The sequence below is a fragment of the Amblyomma mixtum genome, chromosome 2 (assembly GCF_055824585.1).
Source record: "Amblyomma mixtum isolate Tamu chromosome 2, ASM5582458v1, whole genome shotgun sequence".
In the NCBI taxonomy this organism is placed as follows: domain Eukaryota; kingdom Metazoa; phylum Arthropoda; class Arachnida; order Ixodida; family Ixodidae; genus Amblyomma; species Amblyomma mixtum.
The window spans coordinates 131,845,287-131,872,980 of NC_143013.1; the positions used below are offsets into that span (position 1 = coordinate 131,845,287).

At 46.2% G+C, this 27,694-nt stretch overlaps 1 protein-coding gene across 1 annotated transcript; it reads right to left on the reverse strand.

Annotated features, from left to right (window-relative positions):
• Window positions 1-242: 242 nt before the first annotated feature.
• On the reverse strand, window positions 243-27,694 carry LOC149360934 (neprilysin-2-like). The gene is made up of 4 exons (XM_089567956.1): window positions 27,562-27,694; window positions 21,964-22,196; window positions 13,513-13,656; window positions 243-584 (listed from the first exon to the last, which is right to left on the reverse strand). Exons 1-4 carry the CDS (start codon window positions 27,692-27,694, stop codon window positions 243-245), a joined length of 852 nt encoding a protein of 283 aa, XP_089424082.1.

The following is a 27,694-nucleotide window of genomic DNA, read 5'->3' on the forward strand; positions in this document are numbered from 1 at the left end:
ATGTGACAAGAGACTTCAGTGCAAAAAATCTTAGTTCTGACTTCACATCCATTCACTGATTGTTTCGATGAACAAACTTCATGAAAGTCAAGAGCAGGTGTAGCATGGTAAAATTCCTTGTAAATTGGCAGATGATCATTTATAGCCAGTTGGGACGGCAACGGTAGCACTTCAAATGTTGTTTGCCTATAAACAGAAAGAGCACAAAGGGAAACGTGGAGACTAGGCCGAACGACAGCGGATCAGTCCCAGAGTGCGCACTTGTTGGGCGGGTTCATGCGGGCACCCGGTGAACAGCTAAATGCAGTTGAGAACTCAGGCATGTTCACCAGTGGCACGACGCAGCGAAACCGACCCGGAATATACAGTGCCGTCGGTCTGTGCTCATCCTCGCACCACTTCGCGCAGTGGCCAACGAAGAAGAGCTGCTCGGCCGTCATGTTGACGCTCGGCAGCGTGGTGTTACGCCGCTGCTCTGACAGCGCCAAGAAGGCAGCGTACGCAGTCATCGCTCCCGCGTAGTCAGCCATGTTTTCCAGGTCCTCTTGGTGATGTGGCAACATAAGGCCGGCGCTAGCCGCTACCTGCGAGAAAAAGCGATGACATCAGTAATCCCCCATTTGATCATCGTGAGAGAACGTCCCCAGTAGCACAAAAGAGGTTCTGAATTTTGGGCCCTTGTGGGCCCGGCACGGGCTGCCCATAGAGGCCCGACGTGGGATATGTGGAAGATTTGCAACTCGGCATAGCGCGGGACCCATAGGGTAGCCCAGTCGGCCTGCTACATAGCACCAGTAGGTGGCCCCTATGGTTTACATGCAGAAAAACGATAAAGAGGGCTTTCCTCGGTCTATTGTGGGACCCAGAGGGGCACTAATGGGCTTTTAAGAGGCGACCTGCAGGAGGGCTAAGGTGGCAGTGGAGCGGGTACCCAAGCGGGCTACCCGTGCCAGGAAACCCATGACCAAGATAACTTCACGGGAACACTGTCGTAGCACTACGAAGGTTGTGGGATAGGTATGTCCCTTCAGCGTCACTCGCGCTGTGCATGTTCCTGATGGCGTTATGAGGTGGCCCCCTGCGGTGCGAATTTACGGGCCGTCCAAAGCCATCGTTACTTTCCTCACCTGCGCAGCGAATGGTCCATTCATCATCACAGAATAATCGGCTCCTGGGTCGACTAGAGCGGTAACTTTTCGGCCGTCGATAACCACTTCTAACTCGGATGTCCTGGCTCTGGAGTTGCACGTCGTCCTCGGCGTCGGGTCACGGGTTCGTCGGGTATGTGAATCGTGGGTGGGGCTTGTGGTCGAAGCTTTTCTTGATGGCGGTGTAGTTTTGAAGGCGGTTCGCGTCGTGGTCGGCGTAGTAGGTGCGGCGTCTTCATACGGCGTGGTCGCTGTAGGATCTTCATCGTTTCATCGGCAAGCAACCTGGCCTCCACAGGTTGCTTTGTTTAGTTCCCCTACGGTGGCTAGGGGACCTTCCTCGAGCAGCCGTGGCGTAGCTTCGGCCCGGTGATGCAAAACGTGCGTGGACGGTAACGGGGAGCGGGAAAGACGGCTTGGCGACACGTACTCCCCTCTGCGCAGGTAGTCGTAGGTTTCCCGTGGTCGCTGGCCGGGCAGCGGTTGTGGGGTGTCGGTGGCGAAACCTCGAAGGCCGATGTGCCTGTACGGGCAGTGGCGGTGAAGGATAGGTGCACTTCGCTGAGTCTTCTACTTTTATCGGAGGGCACGTACTGCGAAGTTGTTTCAAGAGCCATCCGGTCCAACGCACGTGCGAGCACCGGCTTTCCAGATACCAGGAGGCGTAATCGCTGGCTACGTACGCCTGCTACTTGCAGCTTCGTGTGCGCCTGCGTCGTCGTCTTCGTCTGGACGCTACAAAAAGAGCCCCTTCATCCCCACAGCCTTCACTTGGCAGTAGCGGTGAAGCATGTGTGCACTTCGCTAAGTCTTCTGCTTTCATCGCTGGTTAGTGCTAAGAAAATTTACACTCCCACTAGACTATTTCTGTTCTACGCTTCGCAGCTGCTGCCTATCCAGAAACCGCTCATTACTAGTGTGGTTACAGGTGTACAGTGCTTTGTTTCCATTTCGTGTTGCTGTGTGCCGGTATTTCTCTTTTTTTTTGGTTTTGTGCAAAAGAAACTAGCCACCTTCGTCATGAGTAAAGAAATAGCCAAACTAAAGGAAGACGTGAGAACTGAATTGGCTAAATTAAAGGAGGAACTGAAGCAAGGAATCAAAGCTTTTCGTGAGTCGCCTGAACGAGACTTGCGAAGTGAAATCCGAGAACTGAAAAATGAGCACAAAAATATAACCCAGAGTATGGAATTTGCACATAAAACGATAGACGACCTGGAAGAAAAGCTAGACGATGAGGTAGCAAAAAATGCGCAGCTAAAAATAGCAAATGAAGCACTGCACGCAAAATGTTCATCCCTAGATATCAAAATAGAAGATCTCGAATACAGGCTCCTTCAGTCTGAACAATATTCCAGAAAAAGCAACCTTGAAATTCAAGGCGCAATCATGAAGGAAACTGAATCACACCCCGAAATACTGTCCCACATTGGCAGCTTGATAAGTTAGCCTATTGAGCAAAACTACATTGAAATCTCCCATCGCGTTCTGACGAAGTAAAACGCCCACAAGACCAACATTGCCGTCCAGTTTCGATCACGAGCAAAGCGGGATGCTGTTTTGAGAAAGGCTAGGAAAAAACGGTTCACGAACACTGACCTGGGTTTCGAAGATACAACCCCAGTTTATGCAACTGAACATCTCTGCACAGCGCTGAAAAAGCTTCTTGGAATGACCTTGAAAAATAAATACGAACACAGCTGGAAATCAGTTTGGACGAACAAGGGAAAGGTTTTCGCAAAGCAAACAGATAATACGCCTATCATTCAGATATGGAGGGAATGTGATGTCGAGAAGGTTGTTTCCAGGCAGATAGGCGGCACATCCGCTCGTGACGAGAGTGTGCAGGAATGATGACTCTGCAAATCCAGAACATAAGTTGTACAATGAATTATCAAGAGCTCGCTTTGCCTCCCGAAGTCAAATGTGATTTCCCCTTGAGCGAATCTGTTATTCATATAAACGCGTGCTCAGTTGGTAACAAGGAGGATGATATTGCTCTGTTTTTGGATCAGTTTCGCTTCAAAGTTTACATTCTTATGATTTCTGAGACATCGCATTCAACTGATTGCAAAATATTAAATATATATGCTACGGCAATTTTTTTCGCAATCGTCCAGTAAGACGAGGTGGTGGCGTGGCAGTTCTTCTCAAGAAAGCAAAGAAATGTTGCCTGCTGTTGGATTTCAGCACTGTAACGGATGACTATGAAATCGTGACTGTCAAAAATAGGAGCGATATCATCTCCGAGCTCTATCGCCCTCCGGCTGGTAATATTGCATACTTTATGGAACTTTATGAATCTCTTTTGGACTATGTGATAATAACCTTCGCCTGACCTGCGCTTGAGATTTTAATATTAACATGCTTCAAGAATGCAATTCTGTTTCCGAGTTTAATGACATTTTGGTTTCATCTGGTTTCGAAAATTTAGTAATGACGCCAACTCGTATCACCAGAACTACATCATCAATACTTGACCTCCTCGTAACTAATATCGATACCACTGTTTACAATTCTGCCACTATTGCGTCCGACATAAGTGAACATTGTCCAGTTTTTATGGCATATTGTACCCACTCACTCAAATCTATCAAACAAAAACAGTCCTTTATTGCTCAGCACATCACCCAGAATTGTTTACAGGCATTTCAACAGGACATTCTTTCGCAACACTGATCACCTGTGACTAATAAAACAGATGTTAACGATGCCTATAATGAATTAATTACATGTTTGTGCGTGTGGACGCTAGGCAGTTTTCATTGAAGGTGCACAATCCTTCAAAAAAATCCAGGAAGCCATGTTACCAATGGCTTACTCAGGACCATTTAAAGAAAATGACGTACAAAAACCGTCTTTACTATTCTTTCTTGAAGACACGCTTAGAAACGACCTTGAAAGAACTTAAAAAAGTTAGAAACGAACTGAACAGTGACCTTAGACGGGCAAAGTGTGCATATTATGAGCACCTGTTTGCACATGTTACCCAGCAGAGCCCAGACATTGCTTGGAAGGCTATGAACAACGTTCAGGGTCGTGAGAGCAAAAACTATATGCCAGGTACTGTAATGGTAGATGGTAATCAATTACGGAGCGAAACTCAAGTAGAACACTTCAATCGTCAGTTTGTAAACACTGCGGCTGCATGTACTGGCACCCCCTCCCCAAATTCGCACCATAGTGCCATCACTGAAACCATATTCCTCCAGCCAACTGATGAATCAGAGATATACAGTACTTTTATGTGCCTACGAAAAAGTAAAGCATTGGATATTCACAAACTGCAGATAAGACCAGTCAAGTACGTTTTACCGATAATTAGTCCTGTACTTGCACATATATTTAATTTGATTCTAGAGCCTGGAACCTTTCCTGAGAAATTGAAAACAGCTAGAGTATCTATTATTTTTAAAGGTGGCGAACGCAATTTGTCTACTAACTACCGCCCAATATCTGTGCTCCCTACCTTCTCCAAGGGAATTGAAAAAAATCATTTTCACTCGGATAACAAAATTTTCGACAAAGAAAACGTTATCACAGCTGCACAATACGGGTTTAGGAAAGACAGAACAACAAAATCAGCTCTGTTAGCGCTCAAAGAAAATATCTTGCGGAATATTGAACATAATTTGTTAACTGCTGCCATTTCTGTAGATTTCAGCAAGTCATTTGATTGCTTACATCACAAAGTGCTCCTTAGTAAGCTGCAGTCATATGGCATTCGCGGTAATTTTTTGACCCTGTTGGACTCCTACCTCAGCCACAGGACTTAGTGTGTATATGTAAACTGTTATATTCCCTGCCTCCTGCCAACTACACACGGCGTTCCACAAGGTAGCATATTAGGACCGTTATTATTCAATACTTATATAAATGATCTTGTAAACATAGATGCCACAGTTCCATTTATAATATATGCTGACGATAGTACCATACTTATTCCCGAGTACAATGTGGACCGACTAATAATAAAATGCAATGAAGTCCTCCAGAAGTTGTCCATATGGTCTCAACTCAACGTAATTAAAATAAATACAATGAAAACAAAAGCAATTATATTCCGTGCCCGAAACAAGCCTGTGGAAATACACCAGTCTATTAATTTTTAGTTCCAGAACATAGAATTTCTGGCCGTTCATAAAATCCTCGGTGTACATTTTTCTCAGAACTGAAGCTGGGATGCACGCACTCACTATCTTAGGAAAAAAAATATCCTCAGTTGCAGGAATGATACCGCGTTGTCAGAGACTGCTTCCAGTAAAACCTAACTTCAAGTATACAATGCTTCATTCAATTCCTATTTAAACTACTGTTCGTTGCTATGGTCCACAACAACCAAGACCCCTGCTACACGGGCGTTTCGAATGCCTTCCAACCGAATGTCATCCGACTCGACTGCCAAACCAACGCTGCTACACGAAGTTTTTCAACGGCATTCGGTTCAGATGACATTCGAGTCGACGGAGCTACGCGTAGACATTCCAGATTTTGTAATGCCTTCGAGCCCGAACCGACCAATACCCGTCGCCGCTGTCGTCGCTTCGCCCCGCCCACAGCCGAGCGACTGCTTTCGGCTCTGTGGCTGTTCGTTTCGATACCCACTGCTCGCTTTCTTCTGCTGTTTGTTTAGCAAATAGCTCGTGTTCTGTCTGAGGGAATGCTTGAAGATAATATTACACCAACGAACATTAACCGCGTCAGCATGAAATTTTCACAGGAGTGCGCCGATGAGGACGACTGTACTCATACTGTTGTTTACATTGCTGCCTACGAACAGCTAGAGCTCTTTTCATGACATAAAACGTAATCTGTGTTTTAGTTCTATTAAACAACCTGTTTTCTTTTTTACCAGTTGTACCCGTGCTTGTTTACGCCGTGCGACATTGTGTCGGAAGCGATGATGCGATCGCACGCTTGAGAAATACGACAGCCGGGTTGTTGACATCGAGCAGGACCGGCGCTTCTCGCTTCTTGTCCCGGCTTCCTACGACGTGACCAGTACTTTATTTCAAACTACTTCATGCATAAATATGTTTGGCGACCATTCGCTTTAACTGGAACGGCCTAACTTGTTATCCACAAGCTAGCGACGGCGACGACTGCTGCTGGCCGTAAAGCCCGACTCGGCAGTCTGGGTCACATCGGCGTTTGCCGTTCATCGTATACGTGCCCTGCGGTGTAAGCAATAGTTGATTTCAGGTCGCTGTTGCCAAAACTACACTCGGTGACCATTTGCATTCGCCAATGCTTGTGATTCGCTCTTCACAACCACCGCAATCACAGATCCAACCCGGCGGACTCACTAGGCCTAGTCGTCGCGGAAGGGAAGGGAGCTGTCGTCGACTGAAATTAATTTGGCAAGCGCTTATCGCTGGTGAGTGTTCAGGTGTGCACATGTGAAATGTAGCCGTTCGTATCGCTCATTTCGAAGCGCGAACATATTCACACGGCCGCCTCATCATCGCGCTTTCGCTGTGTCGTTGGCCTGACAAATCTGTCCCATTACAATGATATTATAGTAAACTAGATATTTCAATGTAATGACATGCTGGTGTTGAGCGTGATATATAGTGTCGTTGTCGGACTAGTGTGACCGCCGCCGTCGTCGCCGTTCTACGCTGAAAACGAGCTGAGGCTTTCGAATGCGTTTGGAAAGTGTCGTGTAGCACCGCGGGAGTCCGTCGAGTCCGAATGTCATTCGACTCGGATGTCATTCGACCGTTGCCGTGTAGCACAGGTATAACTTAGACAAATTATATTTGTTACAATAAAAGGTTATCCGTTACATTGGAAATATTAGACACCTTTAGCATACCGTGTACCGTATTACCGTTACCGGTACCGGAGTACCGCGAGCCTGCGCGCAGCCAATGCGCATGCGCAAATTGCCTTGACGGGGCCAGATGGCGCCACATACCCGGCAGCTGTGTTCGCGCCCGCAGCGGCGGAACCAATCAACGCGTGCACAGAGGCGGTAGGCGGGCTCCCGGTAAACCGGTAACGGTAGCGGTAACACGGTACACGGAATGCCAAAGGTGTCTATTGAACCAACATCCAGTACTAAAGATGGGTTTGTTTCCTTTAACATCATAAGGGCCGATAACTTGTACAAATATCGATTACTCCAAACATTCTTTTTTCCCTCTAATGAAGTCAAGAACTTACTTTCATCTCTGGCATTTTTAACACTACGTAGCACGGATATACACACAAGAAGTAAAGATTTGTGGGAAATCCCACACTTCCGCACATATTATAAACATCAATCATTAGCACATAACCTGTCATCAATGCTTAATATGTACCATAACACAACTCGTCTAAACCCTAAGAAATTGCGCCAGTACTTCATAACATTGCGAACAACATTGGATGTTATACCTAATTTTTCTACTCTGCTTCCTTTCTTTACGATTTCGTACTATTATTTATGTCAACCGGTACTATTCCTAGCTCATTTTGGCGAATATGATGCATCACATACTGTATTATCTTGCCCAAACTAGTTTTGTTTTTGCGTACGGTGTACATTGCTATTCACATTATGTTTTTTCTCAACTTCACAGTTCTGCCATGTAACGGTCTCCTGGGCCCCGTCAAGCTGCTCACCCAGCTTTTAGCCCAGAAGAGCATTCGAGTTCTTTCTGGGAAAAAAAAGATTGATTGATTGGTTGATTGATTGATTGATGTGACCAGCTTCGCCGCAATGGAAGCACAGCGGGCGGTTGTCGGAAGTCCTCCAGCGTCGCACTTCCTGGGGCTTGGGCGTCGTACTTCCTGGGGCTTGGGCGTCGTTCGTAGGCTGGGCGGGCGGGGGCAGGGGGCGGCGTTCGGTAACATCTGGTTCACGTTGAAGAGGCGGACTTCGGCTCTCGCGTTGGGGCTGAGGACTGCGTACTGCAGCGGCGTAGGTTAAGGGTGGAGCTTGAGCTGGACGCGAAGATGACGGGGTGCCAAGCGCATGTTGCACTTCTTCGCGTACGATTTCTTCAAGGGTCGCAACTTGAGGCTGGTATGAAGGTGGTTAATAGGCGACGCCACTCTTCCCGTACAACTTCGCGGATGACATCCCGCAGGTTGCCTCCGAATGCTGCGCCATTCGAAAAAGTTGTTGAGGTAAATTCGAGCTGTCGAGGGAAATGGCGGGCTCAAGTTTCTAAAGTTTTCTCAATGGTGGCTGCTTCGCTGGTGAATTCAGCAACGATCTTGGGTGGATTACGGGTCAAACCAACGAAAAGTGTCTCTTTAGCACCACACATCAGAAGCTCCACCTTCTTATCTTCTGTCATGTCAGGATCGACTCGTCGAAAAAGGAGCTTCATGTCTTCTACGTATGCGGTCACTGATTCGTTCGGGTGTTGGATGCGTGACTGACTGACTGTAGCAGCAGCTGAGCTCTTTCTTTCCTGATGGTGCTCGTGAAAGCCTTCAGGAACTCTTGCTTGAATAATTCCCACGTCGCTGGACAAGCTTCGTAGTTTTAAAACCAAATTCTCGCTGGTCCTTCCAAGGCGAAGAAAACATGGCTCACTTCTGTCTGATCGTCCCAATTGTTGAACACGGCGACACGCTCAAAATGTTCCAGCCATTGTTCAGGATCCTTGCCAGGTGAAGCGTTGAACGCGGGCGGCAGTCGGGGATGCTGTAAAATGATGGGGGCTGGTGTCGTAGCCATGGTTGAAGTAGAAATTGAGGGGTCCTTCTTCGCTGGCATGCGGTCTGGTAGCAGTCCGAATTCTGGTGGACACCTCTGGAGACGACGGCTGCTTCACCCTTCGCCTTCGGTTGGGACGCCTTCTGCAGCTTTCTGCTGATGTTTGAGACGGCTCGGGCTGCTCTGACGGCTCCCAGGGGGTGAGGGCGACAGGGACATCCGTTAGCACGTCCGCCAGAAGTCACGTAGTGGTGACTGCAGTCGGTGGACAGGAAAACAGCGAGAATGTCTCCGAAACGAAACTCTTTATTTGGGCAGACTTGCTCCCGCAATGAACTGAATCACTGGGCGGCGGCGTAGCCACAAGCGTGCTCGGCGGTCATCGAACAAAATGCCGGCCGCTCTCGGCCGTGCAATTTTTAAGCTGATAGCGAGCTTTCGAGATAAAGCTTAGGAAGTTGCTAGAACACTCTGGAGCAACGTAGAATTGGCTCCACCTGGATGCGATCACTCGAGATAATATAGGCGCGTCTTGCGTCACAAACAAAGCGATAAAGCGGCGTGCCGGGAGCTTTGAAGAATGAACAAAGAAACATTCGCGGTAATATTTCATTATTCTGCGCACCTCGAACATTGCCACACTTGCTCCTGTTGTCTACTAAGCCTTCTGAGGAATAAACTAAAAAAGTGAGTCTAATGCAAGAAGCGATATCAAGAGATGTCGGATGCAGGCGCATCATTATGTCCCTGTCACGCATGTCCCTGTCACGTGAACACTGAAATGTGAGTGCCTTGGTTAGGCAACAACGCAGAGACGAGATATAAGGAACATTAGAAGATACACACGGACTCTGACTATCAGCATCCGTATGCGTCTTTGATTGTGCCTTGAGTGTCGTCCCTGCGCTGTTCCCGAACCATGCAAAAGAACCAAAAAGCCTGCCAATTCACTCTTCTAATCAGTGCCTTGCTCTGACAGCGTGCAAATTTACTGAAGGAAATCCCTGACAGCATTCTCAGGTGAATCACTGCTGAGCCTGTACGTGTGGCTTGTTATTCAATATTTAGCAGGTTTTACCAGCGAGCGCGGCTGTGCATGAATGGCAAAACGTCTGTAGACGCGCATGAAATCTAGGAAGAGCTCCTCCATGCCAACGTGGCACCTCCTTGCGAGCGAGCAAGGAGGTGCGACGTCTCTGCTTACTCGCCGCTGTGTGTGTGGACTTCGCTCCTAAGTGTGCGCCCTTCGCGGACATTATTCGGAATAAAGGCATTTGTGTAACGGTTGCCGTGTCGGCCGGTCGGCGCTTCCTCAAAGTCCGCACAACACAAATACGGAGCTTATGCTTCAAGTGCATAAATTTAGTCTGACGAGCGGCGCCGAATAGGCGAACCGTTGTCGCAGTAATGCGCATGGTTCAATGCTTAGCCCGATGCCACTGGCCGGTTGAGAAAAGATGCAGAGAAAAAAGCCGACAAGTACAGATTGCTTCCCTACGCACTATTGATAGCTTTAACTTCAAAAGCATGAGCTTGGATTTCGTTCTGACCCCAGCTGTTGGAGTTGTTTATGCGTGCCGACGTTGCGATAGCAAAGGCGAGTACGAGCACAACCGTTGCGCATGAGTTTCGCACTTTGTAACCTTAGGCGTAGATAATAGATGCTAGGAAAGAAGAAATCGCACCGCTAGAACTTGCGAAAATAGTATTGTCAGTGTAAGCTTTTTAGATCCGCGGAGAATCGCAATAAGTCCAATCCCCAGTGGCGCCGATCGTTACAGGAAGAACAAGATTTATGAAACCATGTGTCCCTGTGTTGACACGCACTGCGGAAAGGTGCATCTTTGGCTTCTCATTCGCTTTTTTTTTGCGGCTTTATGAGCTTTATGCAATCGTGTTTCCATTAGGCTCACCAGGGGCGCCTGCAATTAGACCTCCACTCCCCGTTTCTTGCCTGCGTAGCCCGGTGCCACAAGGATTGGTTAATTCGCGAATAGGGCGCGCTGCGTCTCCGTTTCTTCGCGCGAACACAGGCGGGCACATAGATACAACGTCCCCTGTAGTACAACTGCTCTCTCATCCTCCGTCGAGGAACGCATCGCCATTCGTCACGCATGGAAAGAGGCTTCCAAAAAACTCGAGTCGCGTCTTTGCGACCCGCCACCGCCATACACGAGAGAAGTGGAGAGAGCATCACTCAGCACGTTCGAGGTTACGCGCTATGCGCCCGAAAGGAGTGAAATTTTCTCCGAGCTTCTCGAATTGTCGACGACGCGCGCACGTGATTCCGATCGCGACTCGCCGGCTTACTAAATGTGCGCCGATTTCTATGTGACCTGTTTAACTTTCTTTGGTGCCTTCATTGCTCCTTTCTTTATTAATTTGGAAATTTCACGTTTTTCAGAAGCCCTGCTGTGAGAATCGTGATCGGAACCTGCACCTCATCGTTGCATTTTGTGGTAAAAAAATTTTCAAACTCCTAACTAAACCTTAAGGAGCCGAACGCATTAGCTTTAGAAGCCACTTAGCCCTCCATCGCAATTCCACAACCACCAAAACCCTACGCAGGCATCCATCTTGGATTGGACTCTTTCTTTCTTCGCAAAGGGACGCTGACACCATTTAGACGCGCTCATTCGCTTCTCCTCTACATCGCCGTCGTGGCACGCTCACGACTCACCACGTCAACCACAGAGCAGCGAAAGCTTCCCACACGCTGTGACTGCTGGCCAGCTGGCACGCGCCAACCCCTCACCTATCATCCGCCTTTGCATCTGGTGAGAGGCGTCGCCCTCTCATTCGTTGATTGTGGTGTGAAATCACGACTTCTGCCGACCAATGCTGAATTATGGCCTCCGAGATCAACCGCCCTGCGGGTGGTCTCAAAGGCTATGGTTGAGTAATTGTGAAAACGCTCACGGTTCTTTCTCCAAACGTCCGCTCTAACTCTGTCGCGTTACACGTTGTATTCGGTCCACTTCCCTTGCTTGTCAGATATGCACACCTGTGGCAATGTGTCCCTTTCTAATTTATTCTGATTGTTTTTTTTTGGAAGAATTCTTTTTTCGCATTTTTTGATCCTTTCATTCATTTTCTATTGATTTATCCCGACTATACATTAGCTTTCGTATGCGCTTTCCTTCATGATATTTTTATGCCAACTTCTTTGTCGAGGGTAAATTCCCGTGGGGTTACCGCGGTGACCACTGCAGTTGTCGGGGAAGCCGGAGGGTGGTAACCACGGTGAAGGCGGAGGAGGATGGTTAGCGTGGTGCAATGCGGAACCGGAGTGTTCTGCCACTGTAACAATCTGCGCCGTGGTTACCGTTGAAGAGGATGGGTGCAGCCAGAGAGAAGGAGGGCTTAACGGCAACGTAATTATCGCGGAAGATGGAGGGGATGGAGAGAGCGGAGGAGGGCGTAACCGGATGGTGTTTGCAGCACCAACCGCAAGGGTACCAAAGTTCTCCAGTGAAAGGAGGAAATGGGAAGAGCTTAAGAATACGCAAGCGGTATCTGGCGGCCACGGGTTACTGCGGAAGGACTAGCGCACAGCGAGATAGGAGGATGGTGCAACGGGCAGATGTTCACTGCGGAAGCAGTGGCAGGAGGGTTTCAAGTGGAAGGAGGAAAGTCTAGGAATGCCTAACCGGAGGCTCGTTACTTTAGCAGGAGGAGGGAATGGCGACAGCAGGATTGCGCAACCGGCGGATGGAGGCCACGGGAACTATTAGAGGTGTGGTTTGCATGGAATAACGAGAGAGCGGCGGAATGCGGCACTGGCCATATGTGGCGGCTGCTGCGACACTCGCCGCCTGAGGCGAGGCTCAACGAAGGTAGTGCAGTGCGCCTAGGACGGCGGACTGTAGAGCAGCGCTAGTCGTAGAACGATTATGTGTGCTGATGGTGAGCAGAGTCAGTATTATTGTAGGTTTTCCATGCAATAGCGACAAAAAAACCTAAAGTGATGGTCGAGTTGTATATGGCGCTGTTCGAATCCAAGTTAGGGCTTATGGGTGATTTACGGTTGCTTTTCAGCTGGCTGGCTGCCATTTTTACGGAAATGTTCGGTCGTTTTCGAATAATTAGGTGCTTCATGTTCACGGCGATTTCCAGACAATATTCATTTGCATTTCAGAGAATTCTAGCTAAGAGCATTTTACCGTAACAGAATTGATGGACTAGTGAAAAGAGTGAACACGACGCTCAGGCCACTGGCGAGCGTTACCTCTCACGCTCGGGTTGTCACGAATACACTATGCGACCACTTTGTCCCTATATTCATGAAAAATTTCCTGCTGAAAACAGTTGCATCATGCAATAATACAAATATCATAGTCTTATCATTCAAATCAGAATATTATCATACAAATGTCATATATTTATGTAAAATCATACAGTCATCATAGAGGTGTCCTAGAATATCATACGAATTATATGATATATCATACAGATTGTATGATAAAGCCTTTATGAGGTTATTGCATCATATAACTTTTTTTCAGCAGGGTTGCCGCTGTATGTCGCTCAGTAAGTAGATTATCTTTTGAACGTTTCATTTCTCAATAACTTATTTCCTGGTCATCAACACTGACTTGAAAACTGGCAGCTATCAGTAAAATAAAGGCAGAAAACTGATCCTCATGTGTATCATCACAAAATACTTTCGCAAGTAATCGATTCCTCAAGGGATGAAGACGCACTCACTGCCTTGTAGGAGTTCTGCACGCACGCCGTGTTGTTCGCATATCGTTGTCTGGACTCAACGGGAAGCCAGTCTCGCAGCTCGTTGTTATTGTCGAACTGCGATCCAAGAAGGTCGTAGCCATGCATGACCTCGTGACTCACAAGCTGCAAAGGGGAAGAGTTAAATTAAACGGGCTGAACGTTATTCTTACATGTAATGGGCACTCGTAGTAGGAGTGCCACTGGTTGACACGGTGTGGCAGCAACTTTTTTTCACGGCGTTATGGAAACAAGCCTTAGCAATACCTCGCTTGACTAGTTTAGAGTGGTTAGAGTCAAAGGGTAGAAGCCCCTTTTTTGTTCTTGGTGAGTACATCCAGCACACATGGCCTTTTCCAGAAAAGGTTGGCAACAAGTCTAAAAAACGGATGGAATTGTTAGTGGCTAGTTCGTGAGTAAACTTCAAATGGGATGAGCATAGAACTATAGAACTATAGAAACATAGAACTATGTACACAAAGTGCCGGACCGAAGTGATATACAAGATTCCGCTGACCTGTGGAAAATTTTATATAGGTCAGACAGGGGACTGTGTGAACGAGAGGTTGCGCAAGCACAGAACAAAAGTCGGCGCTGGTGAAGATGGTAATCTTGCTCTGCATTGCAGTAGATGACCCGGAAAATGTTCCCCACGTTTCGCAGATGTCACCATCGTGGGCTGCGGAAAAACACTGAAGGCTCGTGAAATCTTTGAGGCCTTCCAGATTGCCAAACATGGTGATGCTTGCGTCAGCTCACCATCGATAGCATTAACGGCAAAAGAATTTGATTATTTGAGTGATCATGTTTGAGTGTTGTCTTGGCGCATGCGTGGTGATTACTTGGCGGTCTGTACTCAATGAAAAATTCAGTTGTTAGTCCAGCCGTTGTCCTGTGTCGTTCTCTTCTTGTGTTTCCGTCTTTTTTGGCTGGTTTTCTCCCTTGACATGCCTTACCAACAGGCCCACCATTCTTCCCTGCTCATTTATTTGCAGTTGCCAGCTGCCAGTATCTACTGGGCCATTCGTGCTTCCAGCTTTTGGCTGTGCTATCTCTCCTCAGCTGTTTGTGGTAGGTATTGTTTTCCAGTGATGCATACCTTACCTGCCTATTTAGAAACATTTCGTAGACCTAGGCTCACAGCCGGGTTTAGAAATGCATGCAGAGCTCTACGTGCACTTAGCAGCAGTACCTCCCTGTATAATCACATGAATCTGATCCTGAAGTACATGAATGTAATTGCATGATCTGTATGAAATAGTCGCTCATGAAGCTTTTGACTGCTGCTGTTAACATAATAGAGTTTACACTGCTTCAGGTGCAGTGACTATTTCACACATGTTGCCTCTTATGCATATGTGCCCTCTGAAAGGGCGAACATATTCCTTTATCCCTTTAAAAAACATTGTGTTCTATCATGATGCTTTACCGGTATTTCTGGTGTATAGACCAAAATGTCACTCAGTATTGTAACATGAAGCGGGAACTCAGTTTGTCCAATGTTTTAGGGGTCCTAAAACATTGGACCAACACAGTTCCCGCTCGAGTTATTGATCACTTCGCTCTCGCCCTACCATAAGCTTGCCGTCCAGGTTGGACAAATTGGTAGAGCGACTGCTCCAGTGAAGTGGTGGTTCTGAGTTCGAACACCGGACCAGGACAAATCTTTCTTTAACTACGAAGTTTCTGTGAAAGCTGTATAGCTTTCCTTTGTAGCCATTTGGCTGTGCTCGAGTGGATGTCAATGAGTAAAAACTCCTTATTACAGATCTTTTGTCAACGCCAAACTGATTCAGTAGCAACAAATAGTAGAAGGGTAAAAGCATGCTGCTCCCAATAATTTGTTAAGCATGTTATAAAATGTATGCTGTATTGTTTTAACTGCTGCAAAGAAATAACGGTGATGTTAGATGCCCAGCCCCTATTAGGTAAACATAGCTCGCAATTAACACACTGGATCGAAAAGAAATATGGACTTCAACCCTCACGACGACCCTCACCCCAGTAAAACAAAAAGTGCCAGTGTTGCCATACTTGAGAGCTTTGCTCTTTAAAAGTGCAGTAGACTGCTACTCAAAGTTGACAAAAAAATGCGTCTCGTTTTCTGTATGTGCATTCCACAGTGCTGATGCCATTTTCACTGGCCATTGACATTCAGTCGCATGATGTGCACCCCGCTCCTCGTGTTGATTTTGTTTGTCTTGTGAACCTGCCGTCAAAATCAGTGCAGGATAATGCTTCTCCAGTTGATCTGCAGTTAACCTTGTCCTTTGCCAGCTGCTGTCACCCTTTCTCCACAGAGAAGGGCGGTGGGAGTCCAAGCCAGGTGGAGTTGAAATATTTGACTAGTAGTGGACAGGGATCCTGCGGTTTGTTGAGGACACAGGCAAATTGGAGACTTATGGAAGAATTTTTTTACCAGCCAAAAAAGAAGTATACACAAGAGACAACCGCACAGGACAAGGGCTGGTAAAAGCCGTAGTCCTCTGTGGTTCTCTCTTGTGTATGCGTGTTCCTTGGCGGGTAAAAAAATTCCTCCGTAAGTCTCCAATTTGCCGGTTTCCTCCACAGATTGGAGGATCCCTGTCTGTTACTAGTCAAATTTCACTACTCCACCTAGATTGGACTCCCACTGCCCTTCTCAAACTTTTGAAATCCTGTTGCCCTAGCAGATCATTAGCTGTCGGTTGTATTACTTTCGCTTCAGTGAAATTTGACATGTAGCGGACAGGGATCCTAGAATTTGTGGAGTACACAGGCAAACTGGAGACTTATAGAAGAATTTTTTTACCAGCCAAGGAAGATGCATACACAAGATTCGTTGTCTGTGTTTCACTACTGAAAGTTCTAAATGCGTGCAAAAGTGTATCGTGCATTCGGACGTATTTTGAAAACTCAATTTTTGCAGCGTTAGGTTTTCGGAATTGGAGCTGTAGCATTGCCGCCACAGAATCCCGCTCGTTAACAAAGCGCACACTTATTTGCTAGGTATATATTCGGTATACCGCAACCAGTACACGTCACTGTTTGGAAGGTTCTGTCGCGAAATTTCTGATTGTGCAAGGTAGCTTTTCTTTTAAATTCAAGCGCTCTCTATTTGCTTTTTCCTGTGCATATTCATTGGTCGTTTCAATTCGGAAGCGTTGGTGCCGCAAGACGTGCATAGGGAAGCTACGGTTGTGCACAAAGCTCCTGAATTTTTGAAAGCGCAGCTCTGACAGTTCTCGTTGTCATAAATAAGTACAAAGCAGCCTAATCTTTTTGGACACACCATTTCATGCTCTTAGCTGTTTCTGAGAAACAGGCTGCCTTTTTTTCTGTTAGCCTTTTTTTCTGATAGCCTATGCATACACGGGCAGCTTGATTGCAATATTTAGGGCAATATTTATAACAGGTGCAGTGAGCCTTGGTGCATGTGGACAGAAATTAAGCTAGGGTGGGGTGGGGTATTTTCGCACAGGGTAATGTTATGCGGAGGGTCTGGCGTATTGAAACCGAGTCTTTCTGAGCTCTTATTAGACGTCCCAGCACCAGGACAGTAGTTGAGGCTTTTCTTCTTTGTTGTCCAGTCAATGGTTTCCATCACATAAAATAGCCTTAATTCTAGCTATCCCGTGGCCGTCTAACAGAACGATGCAGATATACTGAAGTGATCAGTGTTGCATAAAAGTAGTGAGAACATTGCAAATGCAAGACAACTTCATTGGTTTGCAGTGCACTAACGTGGCAGTCATAGAGAATTACACATTACATTTGCAAATCTAAATTGTGCATAATAGTATGGACTGGCACGTAATGTGCGAAGTAATCACAGTTATCTTGTTCATGCCAAATGCTAGTGTCAAACATTGTCAGTATTGCATATTTATAAAGAGCAGACATGCTGCGCCTAACTTGTCGTTGGATAGATTTTATTACTATGAAAGCAAAAAGTTTACACATGGCTGTCGTGTTCTTGCGTGGGAAGTAGTATTACCTTAAATGAGTATAAACACCAAATTTTTGGTTATGTGTGTTCTTTGTAGCGACGTGCTGGGCATTCGTATACATAGAATTGTTGCATAGTATTCGTCTCCAATCGCTAAATAATTACAACCAGATTTCTTTTCTTCCCTGTTTCAATAGCATAGCAATTGCTATGACATCAATGTTCAGTATAGGTTATGGAAGGCACAAAAAAGCTACGATATCGCTACTTCATCATTTTAATTAGTTACAATGCTAAAGCCAGCCTGCCTTAAGAGTCGGAATCACAATGAATGACGAAGCCGCAATTATATTGCAGTTTTCCTCATGCCTCCCCTGGCTTATACTGACCTTTGATGCCATTGCCATTGCTCAGTTTTTAAAAGTGAAGCAGGAGAGAGAAGATATTTAATTACAAATTATTTAGCAGTCATAGGCGAATACTGTGTGGTTATCCGTGCATAGTAATGGCTTATGCATCATTAAAAAAAAAATGTGCAACTGAAATTTGCTCGGCTGCTGACCCAAAAGACGCGGGTCCGATCCCGGCCGCGGCGGCTGGAATTTCTTTGGAGGAGAAATTCTAGAGGCCCGTGTACTGTGCGATGTCAGTGCACGTTAAAGAACCCCAGGTGGTCGAAATTTCCGGAACCCTTCACTACGGCGTCTCTCATAGCCTGGGTCGCTTTGGGACGTTAAACCCCATAAACCAACCCAAACCAAACTGAAATTTGTTGTCTGCCTCTTTGAGATGAAAAATTTTGAATTTTTCCTTCACTATTTTAGAGCATGAAATTCAGTTAATGGTATCTGAGAAACAGGAATTGCAACAGCCATTTCTCTTCAGCAAGAAAACTGTCATTGGTTTAAGTGTTTTTCCGATTCAAGGTTACCTTACATTTTAAACTGCACAATGTATTATGTGACAAGAAACTGTCAAGCACAATAGGTGTGGTTTTAGAAATGACTGGAAGTGATAAGGGAATACATTTACTTAGAGCAGGTAGTGACCGCTGATCCGGATCATGAAGGGTAATAACTAGAGGAATATGAATGGGGTGGAGTGCATATGGCAGGTTCTCTCAGATCATGAATAGCAGTTTTTCAATACCCCTCAAGTGAAAAGTATACAACAGCTGTATCCTACCGGTATTCACCTATGGGGCAGAAACGTGGAGGCTAACGAAGAGGGTTCAGCTTAAGTTAAGGACAACGCAACGAGCTATGGAAATAAAAATGATAGGCGTAACGTTAAGAGATCGGAAGCGGGCGGAGTGGGTGAGGGAACAAACGCGGGTTGAAGACATCCTAGCCGAAATCAGGAGAAAAAAGGGTGCTTGGGTAGGGCATGTAAGACGAAGGCAAGATAATCGCTGCTCCTTAAGGGTAACGGAGTGGATTCCAAGAGAAGGCAAGCGTAGCAGGAAGCAGCAAAAAGTTCCATGGGCGGAGGTTTGCAGGAACACGGTGGACATAGCTGGCGAAGGACAGGGTTAATTGGAGAACATGGGAGAGGCCTTTGCCTTGCAGTGGGCGTAGTCAGGCTGATCATGATACTTGCAGAAGAGCTTGCTCATGTTAAAATTTTCATTTCGTAAATATGTGCTTGTTTTACATGCACACAGCTTTTGAAAGGACTAGCATAGTGATAATTGTATTGGGCTTCATAAAATTGTAGCTCTGAATGAAGGTTTGCAATGAAAGGTGTCTGCACTTGGTCACAATATAGGTACACACTAGTGGCGACATGACACACACGATCAGTACATTCTAGTTGTATTCTTTCTTTTTTTCCATGGGGTTATATGCAGGATAGTATGAAAAGGGCATTGGAATTGACTCTTACTTGCATTATTTTCATTCATGTTTGCAGGCACCCGGAGAAATGCACGCATAGCCAAAGCTCTTTCACTCAGCCGAGCAAGCTACGGCATCATCCAGCATCTTAGTTTCTTTTGAGCGCTTACAGCTCACTGCGGTGGATTTGGTAGATGGGTTTACTTTGCTTTTGGCAGTGTTCTTGGCATTTAATGTCAAGTACACCCCAAAAACAAAGCGGGCTTGTCTGTTGCTTGAGACACTAATGGGGCTTGATCCTAGCGAGCGCCTCCCGAGCGTGTTTTGGGCAGCCACAGCAATCACAGCAATGACTTGAGAAATAAAAGTTATCAGTGTTGTACATTTGTGTAATTATTTCTTGAACCATTGTTATTCCCAACGCAGACAGAGCACCATACTAATGTGCAAACTGTAGTGTAGCCATAAAGTAGTTGTATGAGCAAAAATTATTCTACTCAAAGATTATAATCCCTTTTGCTCATTACTCTTTTGTAGATGTAGCGCAGGTGGATCCTGCAAAACATATGACCAACTTGCTCTGAAGAATATGTGAAATAAGAAAATTAGTAGGATACATTGAAAACACGTGAAACTCCTTTTGAAGGAGTAAAATAAGATCTGGGCTGATACTCCTTGAAGGAGTATAGTCACTCTAACAAACGGAGTCCTGGAACTCTACCTGAAAGAGTAGTAGGATGCTGTTTCAATGTGGTAGCTTTACTCCCTCGGAGGAGTGCCTGTACTCTATTGCAGGAGTAGTACAGTACTCCTTGAGTAGGTGTTGGATCACTCTTTGTCCAGAGGGAGTAATTTTATTCTGGAAAAAGGAGTGGATTATGGGACAAGCGAATACTCCTTCAAAGTGTGTTCTGGGCACTCCTCTGCACTCCTTTAGTTCTAAGAGTGTAATGCTAGTCTTTTCTATACACGCTGTTCTGAAGAAATTAGTTCTACTTTGACAACTAAAAGCAGCGTACGCAAATTCAAAACGTAATGAAATAACGTGTACTAGAGACCGCAACGAGCCTTTTAAAAATAACCGCTACTTCGAAATTTCTCTAGGCAACCGCTGACAGATTCATTATCGAACAACATACAGAATCTCTCGCGGCGACTGCAATTTGAAGAACACATCACGGGCTAGTTGGTTTCCCATCACACGAAAACAGCGCAAACTTCACGAGGACGCAGAAAGGGGAGACGAGACACAGGCGCTAACAACTGAAATTTTATTGCTCTGACAAATTGGTAAATATACACAGGACATCAAAAACAACAAAAAGTGTAAGACATGAAATAGACAATCGCAACAGGAAACGAGCAGGGAATCATGACTGCTGAGCTGTCGCAAAGAAACGAAATTCCCTATCCAGAAAGGCTACGGATGGGGTGCTGAAACAGCGGTCTTTTAGGCCTGTGATTTTTGTCGCTTCAATTATCTCTCGCGTGATTTGGTAAAATAATAGATCGGGAACAAAGTAGGAGTAGATGTATTTTCAGCCCCAGATCGTCTGTCAAGCCTGTGCAAGCGTGTAAATCAGGTGGGTCGCAGGTACGTTGGCTGCACCACGAATCATCGTGATCGGTTTGTTTCCTGTGCTCAAGGCGTAATCTACTCAATTCCCTTGTCTTGTGGCCATGCTGACGTAGGACAAACCGGCAGACGCCTTAAAAAAAGACTGTCACAACAGAAATACAATGTTAGCACAGGCATCTCAGGCCATCTGGGCGTTCATTGCCGCGATTGTAAATGCACTCATCAGTGGAGTGACACGAGCGTGCTGAGCAGGTGCAGTGACCAAATCACGCGAGAGATAATTGAAGCGAAAAAAATCGCAAGCCTAAAAGACCGCTGTGTCAGCATCCCATCCGGAGCCCTTCTGGATAAGGGAATTCGTTTCCTTGCGACAGCTCAGCATTCATGATTCCCTGCTCGTTTCCTGCTGCGATTGTCTATTTCATGTCATACCCTTCTTGTAGTTTTTGATGCCTTGTGTATATTTACCGATGTGTCAGAGCAACCAAATTTCAGTTGTTAGTCAGCACCTGTGTCTCGTCTCCCCCTTCTGCGTCCTCGTGAAGTTTGCGCTGTTTTCTGTGACTGCAATTTGTTTAGTTCAGGTACGGGAAGTACAATTATTCAAAGAATAATTACATATATTGAATAGAAATCTAATCATATCGTGTGGCATGTAGGCAAGACTTATATCTAGGCAATAGTTATTCAGACCTACTATTTATAACTTTTCCACGTGGCGCATCTACTCAACGTAGAAAGCAGTGCCCCTTAGCTGTAACACCACAGGTGGAAAAAAAAGCTGCAGTGAAAAAAACCATCCCTTATTTTCTGTATTCCTCAGCGAGAAGTGCAAACAAGAAGGCGTCTTGACGAGGTAGAGATATCAGCCGTATTTTCCCAAGGGAATTCCGGTATCACTAATACATACAGCCGGTCTGCGGCAAACCGCGCCACGAATGCAGCAGATCAAGTACTATACCTAGCCCGTTTTTTTTTTTAACAAGATGACGGTCACTGACATTGAAAGGTATTTCGCTCTTCTAGGGCTCCATTTTTGCTAGCGTGGTTAACCATGAGATGTATTTCGGTACGGAAGTTTTCAAGCTCACCATTCCGGCACCGCCGAAGTTGAACGCAGCTGGGCCTTCGGAAAAAAACAAGGTCGGGTGGAGAATAGCCGGCGAGATTGTTATGAGGTTGGCTTTCCTCACGTAGTCACCCTTCAAGTCGGTCTCATCGTAGATGACCCTTGTCTCATCGGCCCACGAATTACGGGCGGAAAGAGACGAGGCCTTCAGCAACGTGCTGAAAAACTGCTCCTTCGGCACGTCCTCAAGGGGCGCTGCACGGGAAGACAGTTTTGGAAAATATCAGTTCACTGATCATGTACACACCAAAAATTATAATTTCGCTATTACAAACATTTTAGCAGCCAACTATTGTGGAGCGATGCCATATGTTTGGAACCTAGGTAGCTTTTTTGCAGTGATAAAACTGAAAATATTTTGTGAAGATCATCCGCCAATGCACACGCGATATGCAAACGCCAAAAAGGTAAACGCGCCACGACATATTACAGAGAAGTGCAAACAATAATGCTCGGAACAACAGACCTTCTGAGTCACATTTTGGTCTTCACCCTTTTTAATTTTCCGTTGAGCCTTTTAAGCAGTCTACCTTTTCCAATAAGGCATTATTTGGCCTCCGCTCCAGCTTCAGTGATCTCAAGCGCGTGCTGTAAAAAGAGCTACTACTGGGGCTAGTTGCAAATACAGGGTCTGTTCTGAAAATAGTAGGACTGGTTTTTCCTGGGCGAACGGGCGGACGAGAGGCGGTCTGCGCGTGCAGGATCGTAGAAGGGGATGATTGGGAATGATGGGGAAAATCGGCAGTCGGCTCTCGGCCGTTGAAGAGAGCAGGTCGCTTGTACTGTGAACCCCTGTCGAAACGTCTCATCACGTAGACTCATAGAGCGCTTACTGGATCAGCGATACGCGATCAAATTTTGTATAAATCTTAGTAGCACGGGCAAAGAGACTCGCGACATGATTAAGGAGGCCTATGGTGACGCTGTCATGGGTAGATCAGGTGTTTTTTGAGTGGCACAAGCTGTTCCGAGAAGGTAAGGAAAGCGTGAAAGACGACGACCGCTCCGCACCCCTTCGACGAGCAAGACGAACGAAAATGTGTACCAGGTGAAACATTTACTGAACAGGGATCGTAGGATGAGTATCAGAATGATTGCTGATGACATGAGCATTCCTCAAACCCAAGTTTTTGATATCGTGACAGAAAACTTAGCCATGAGGAAAGTGTTCGCGGAACAAGTGCTAGGAGTGTTGTCAGAGGAGTAAAAGGCCAACCCGAAGCGATCTACCAGGATCTTCTTCATGTGAATGAGGACCCCGATATTTTGTCTATTACAAGCCGGCAACGCTGCCTCAGCCCACCTACAGCCCTGACTTGGCCCCGCCAGGCTTTTTCTCTATTCCCGATAATAAAATCGACACACAAGGGGAAACATCACGGATAGGCAGAGGCGGTTCAACAGGCTGTGACGAGGGAGCTAAACAGCATTCCGGTCCGGGCGTTCCTGGAGGCGTACGAAAACTGGAAAACTCATTGGCAGCAGCGTGTAGGTGCGGAAGGGTGCTACTTTGAAAAATTCTAATCGTCTGTAATATTCTCATGAAAAAATTTTATTTGAAAAAATCAGTCCTACTACTTTCAGAACAGACCCTGTACATACTTGAAGGAATTGGTGAGCGCTAAAAACCACGGAAAAAGGACGAACACACAGGACGAAGCGCTTTCTAACAACTGTTTTAATCTCAAAAGGAACATGACTATATACACACGCGTTGTAAGCGCGCGTAGTTTTTACCTGTTTTCCTTTTTTCCTTTATTTTCATTCTTGTCAGCGCGTGGGTTCCTCCCTCTTCTGTGGATGATAAGACGTCAAATGTGTGTATATAGTCATGTTCCTTTTGAGATTAAAACAGTTGTTAGAAAGCGCTTCGTCCTGTGTGTTCGTCCTTTTTCCGTGGTTTTTAGCGCTCACCAATTCCTTCAAGCGTGCTGTAAGTTTCGAGAGTGGATCACTTAAAGCACTATTCCAAAATTTCTGAGCCTGATAATTGCTTTTCTGCATACGGATGCGAATTTTAAAGGTCTCTCATATAAAGCGCAATGGGTCTTTTCTTGCTAAACAATTAAGCGTTAACCTGAACCCGAATTTCATATGTACTCCTTGCGCTCGCATATTTTCTCACAATGAAGTTTTCATAAACATTTTAGTTAAAAAAAACTCCTTCATTTAACATAATCTACAACTCTTCGACAATCGAAAAATGTGCCTATACAAACAAATGCTCATGCAAAATATTTTTCGCTCTTTCAGCCACATGAAGGGTTCCTCTTTTATGTCTTTCACTGTTTCTAATTTTTCATTTACAACATTCTCAATAGCGCTTCCGCGAATTCCGGCGTACTGGTCAAAAACGCGTAAACTACACTTGCAATTTTAAAAACACTGCTGTTTAATGCCTCGACGATGACCTCAAACCAAACCATTTTTGTACTGCCACCAGTATCACCATTGCAGAAATGCATTTACTCTTCTGCGCCTTCCTGCAAGATTACCGGAAATCACTCATGCAATGACCATCACATGGAAGCCTCTACATTCAACCTGATTAACATGCAAAACTTTCCTGGACAACAAGTGGCACCATTTACACGACGGCGACAGGGAACATGTAATTCGCGAGAATAATTTCAACCCGAATTGAGAGAGAAGTAAGGCATCCTATCAAATGATGGGCGCAGATGTTGATACTGACGACTTACTCTTCTTACGCTCTTGTAAAACCTGCACTCGCACTTAACGGTTCTGCCGGCCACAGTTAATCAATAGACTGCACGAAATATTTAAGATACCGGCAGTCAATTTATGTTCTCCGCCATACAGCACGTGGTGCTTGCAGAAGAATGAAGGAGAACGAAAAAAGGCTGAAGCAACCCATCAAATAGTGCCGGAAATATTTGAGTTGTGTGGTGACTATTTTTCCAGCAGATATTGCAATAATAAACAATGTAGTACAGGTAGGTGCTTGGAAATTACAGGGAGTGTTTCATTCACTGGTGCATTAGGGAAGGTGTGCATGGACAAATTCTGGACCGACTGCAGCGCACTTGTAAGCCACCACTAACACAATATCCGCAGAGTGGGCCGATTCTCCTTCCCGCAGCAGCTGGACGCTGCTGCTCTTTCCTTCCCAGTGATGGAGCCCAAAGTCGTGGAAACACGGATGCGAATGATCATATTCATGCAGGGCGCGGCTTACTGACAGGCTTGATCACCGTAGCCTGTCCTGCGCCACAACCAGGGTTGCCAGATGGCTCCGGCCTCTGGTAGCCAAATTGGCCTATGTAGTAGCCTTTGGGCTACTACATAGCCAAAAGCGAAAATTTTGCGTAGCCCAAAAGTAGCCAAAAATATTTGTTTTTGGGACGACATTTCTTAAGCATATTAAATTAATTTTCGGCAAGAATATTTACATATTTGATTTTTTTTCCCGCACATGATGTCTGAGGTGGTGCCCACGGCGTGTTCTTTCCGTTGTTACGTTTCGCATCCCTAATGCGCGCTAACCAGTGCGGCTAACCAGGTGCGCTAACCAGGTCCTGAAGATGGGACCACAGTTCCACTTTTCATGCGCGGTAGTAGGCCATATCACCTGAGGCGGGTTACGACAGCCAGTCTGCACGCGGCAAAGAACGGCGGCGCTATATAACGCAATTGCAGCTCTAGTTTATAAATATTTCACCTTTTAAATGTTCGCGTGCAGATTACACACATCGACAGTGAAAATACCTTGCTGTATACTTACGCAGCCTCACATTTCAATTTTATGCATTAAGAGAAAGGGTCTCGCTGAGAGCGTCACCTCAAAGCACCTAGCATGCGCGTTCTTGAAGCTGCATTCGACGATATGCATGAGCTCAGAATAAATTAAGGATATGCGCCATTAGATGATAATCTATGTCGATTTCATCTTCAGTCTAAGAGTACGTTCACAATAATGAGAAAAACATTTTACTCTGGAATTCCGGCTCCTTTTTCCATTTCTTTCTGTAGTTCCGGATGTACATAGCCATTTGCTCATTCTGACTAAAGTTCTCGTAGCGACGGATCTAATGCCATGTCATGCCACTAACTTCCGCCGTCCTCGTTAGTAGTTACAATGGGTTCCGCGCCGCGCCAAGGGATGGGCACCGCGTGGGTGCACGCGGATTACGCAACGGACACGGCGCTCTCGCGTAGCTCGCAATGAATCTCGAGGGCTGCACGTGTGCCGCTTGAGGCAGCAGAAAACAGAGTAGGCTCTTGCTAGTGGCGCGCTTGCTGTGCCCACCACGAGATTAGGAAGAAACAGAAGAATACCTTATTAATGCGTAAGCAAATTACTTGCCTCATGCGTACCTTGAGCAGAATGTGCCCGCAGAGCCAGAATAAACAATACAAGAAAAGAATATGCCTGGCGGTGGGTTTCCAACCAGCCACTATCGCAGCCGAAGCGGACGCCCGAACCACTAGGCCACGTCTACGGTTAACGATTAATATGTGAGGATCATGAAACCGCGCAACAGAAGCGAAACAGTAGCATTTAATGCTTATGCATTCGCACCACGTAGGGAGACTTAAGTTCTCTTTGTGTTTTACCTCTATTCTGGTACCATGGTCACCCGTGGTGCACCGCCAATGGGAGAACGCTCACGTGTGCAGACGGCAACAGTCTATGTTCGGTGGCGCGCGGGCGCGGGTGGCGTTAGTTCGCGAATTAAGTGGAATCTATAGGCCGTGAAGTGTTTTGCTGGGGGCAGCTTTCACATAGTGTCCACTCTTTATAAAAGAAATCGAAAGGCCATGAGTAAAGCAGAAATTTGGGCAAGTTGGTACGTATACTCATTCTTTCAATAAACCCAGTTGTTAGTCAGCGTCTGTTTGTCTTTACCCCTCAGTTTCCACGTCCCGTCTTTGTTGCGCTGTTTCAAGAATGAAAGGCCATGATCCTTGGCCGCCTGACACACGCACGTTTTCTCGAACACAGCGTTTACAAATTGTCATTTTGTAGCAGACGCGCTCAATTTCTTTAGCCTGCTATAGCCTGCATTTTTATTCCAACATGCCTTTTATTTCTGTCCCTGCGTTATTGTAAGAGAGCACATTATAACTACTTTAACTCTTTTTTTCACGCATGAAAAAGATGTAGCCCAAAAGTAGCCACATAGCCAAACCGAAATTTCTGACGCCAACTCGGACAAAAAGTAGCCCAATTTGGCTATTAATAGCCCAATCTGGCAACCCTGGCCACAACCAACTTGAGATATTGACAGTGCTAGATAAGATTTCCCTCCTTTGCGTAAAAAATCGGCTGAACAATCGTCGTGAGCTGCTGGGCGGCAAAAGCGCTACTTCGCGTGCACACTTTTTACACTCTAACTCTAGTGCAGTCGTCGCAGTATGAACTTCGTCCGAGACAGCAGTTCTAGAAGCTTGCTGTTAGGAGGTTCAGGGCTGAGAGGTCCGAGACGGCAGTTCTGGAAGTTTGGGGTTCGGAGGTTTAGGGCTGAGAGGCTTGCCGTTTACCCTCTACGCGTTGTCGCCGGCGCCGCTCTCACTGCTCGATGTCTTCGTCGCCCACTGCTCCATGGTCTGGCTGTGCTGCCCACAGGATTCTCGCTCGGAGGCGAGCACACCTGGTGTTTGTCGACAGCGAGCCTCGCGAGCGTCACCCGCATCACGACAGCACTGCGGCACGACAGCAGCTGTGCCAT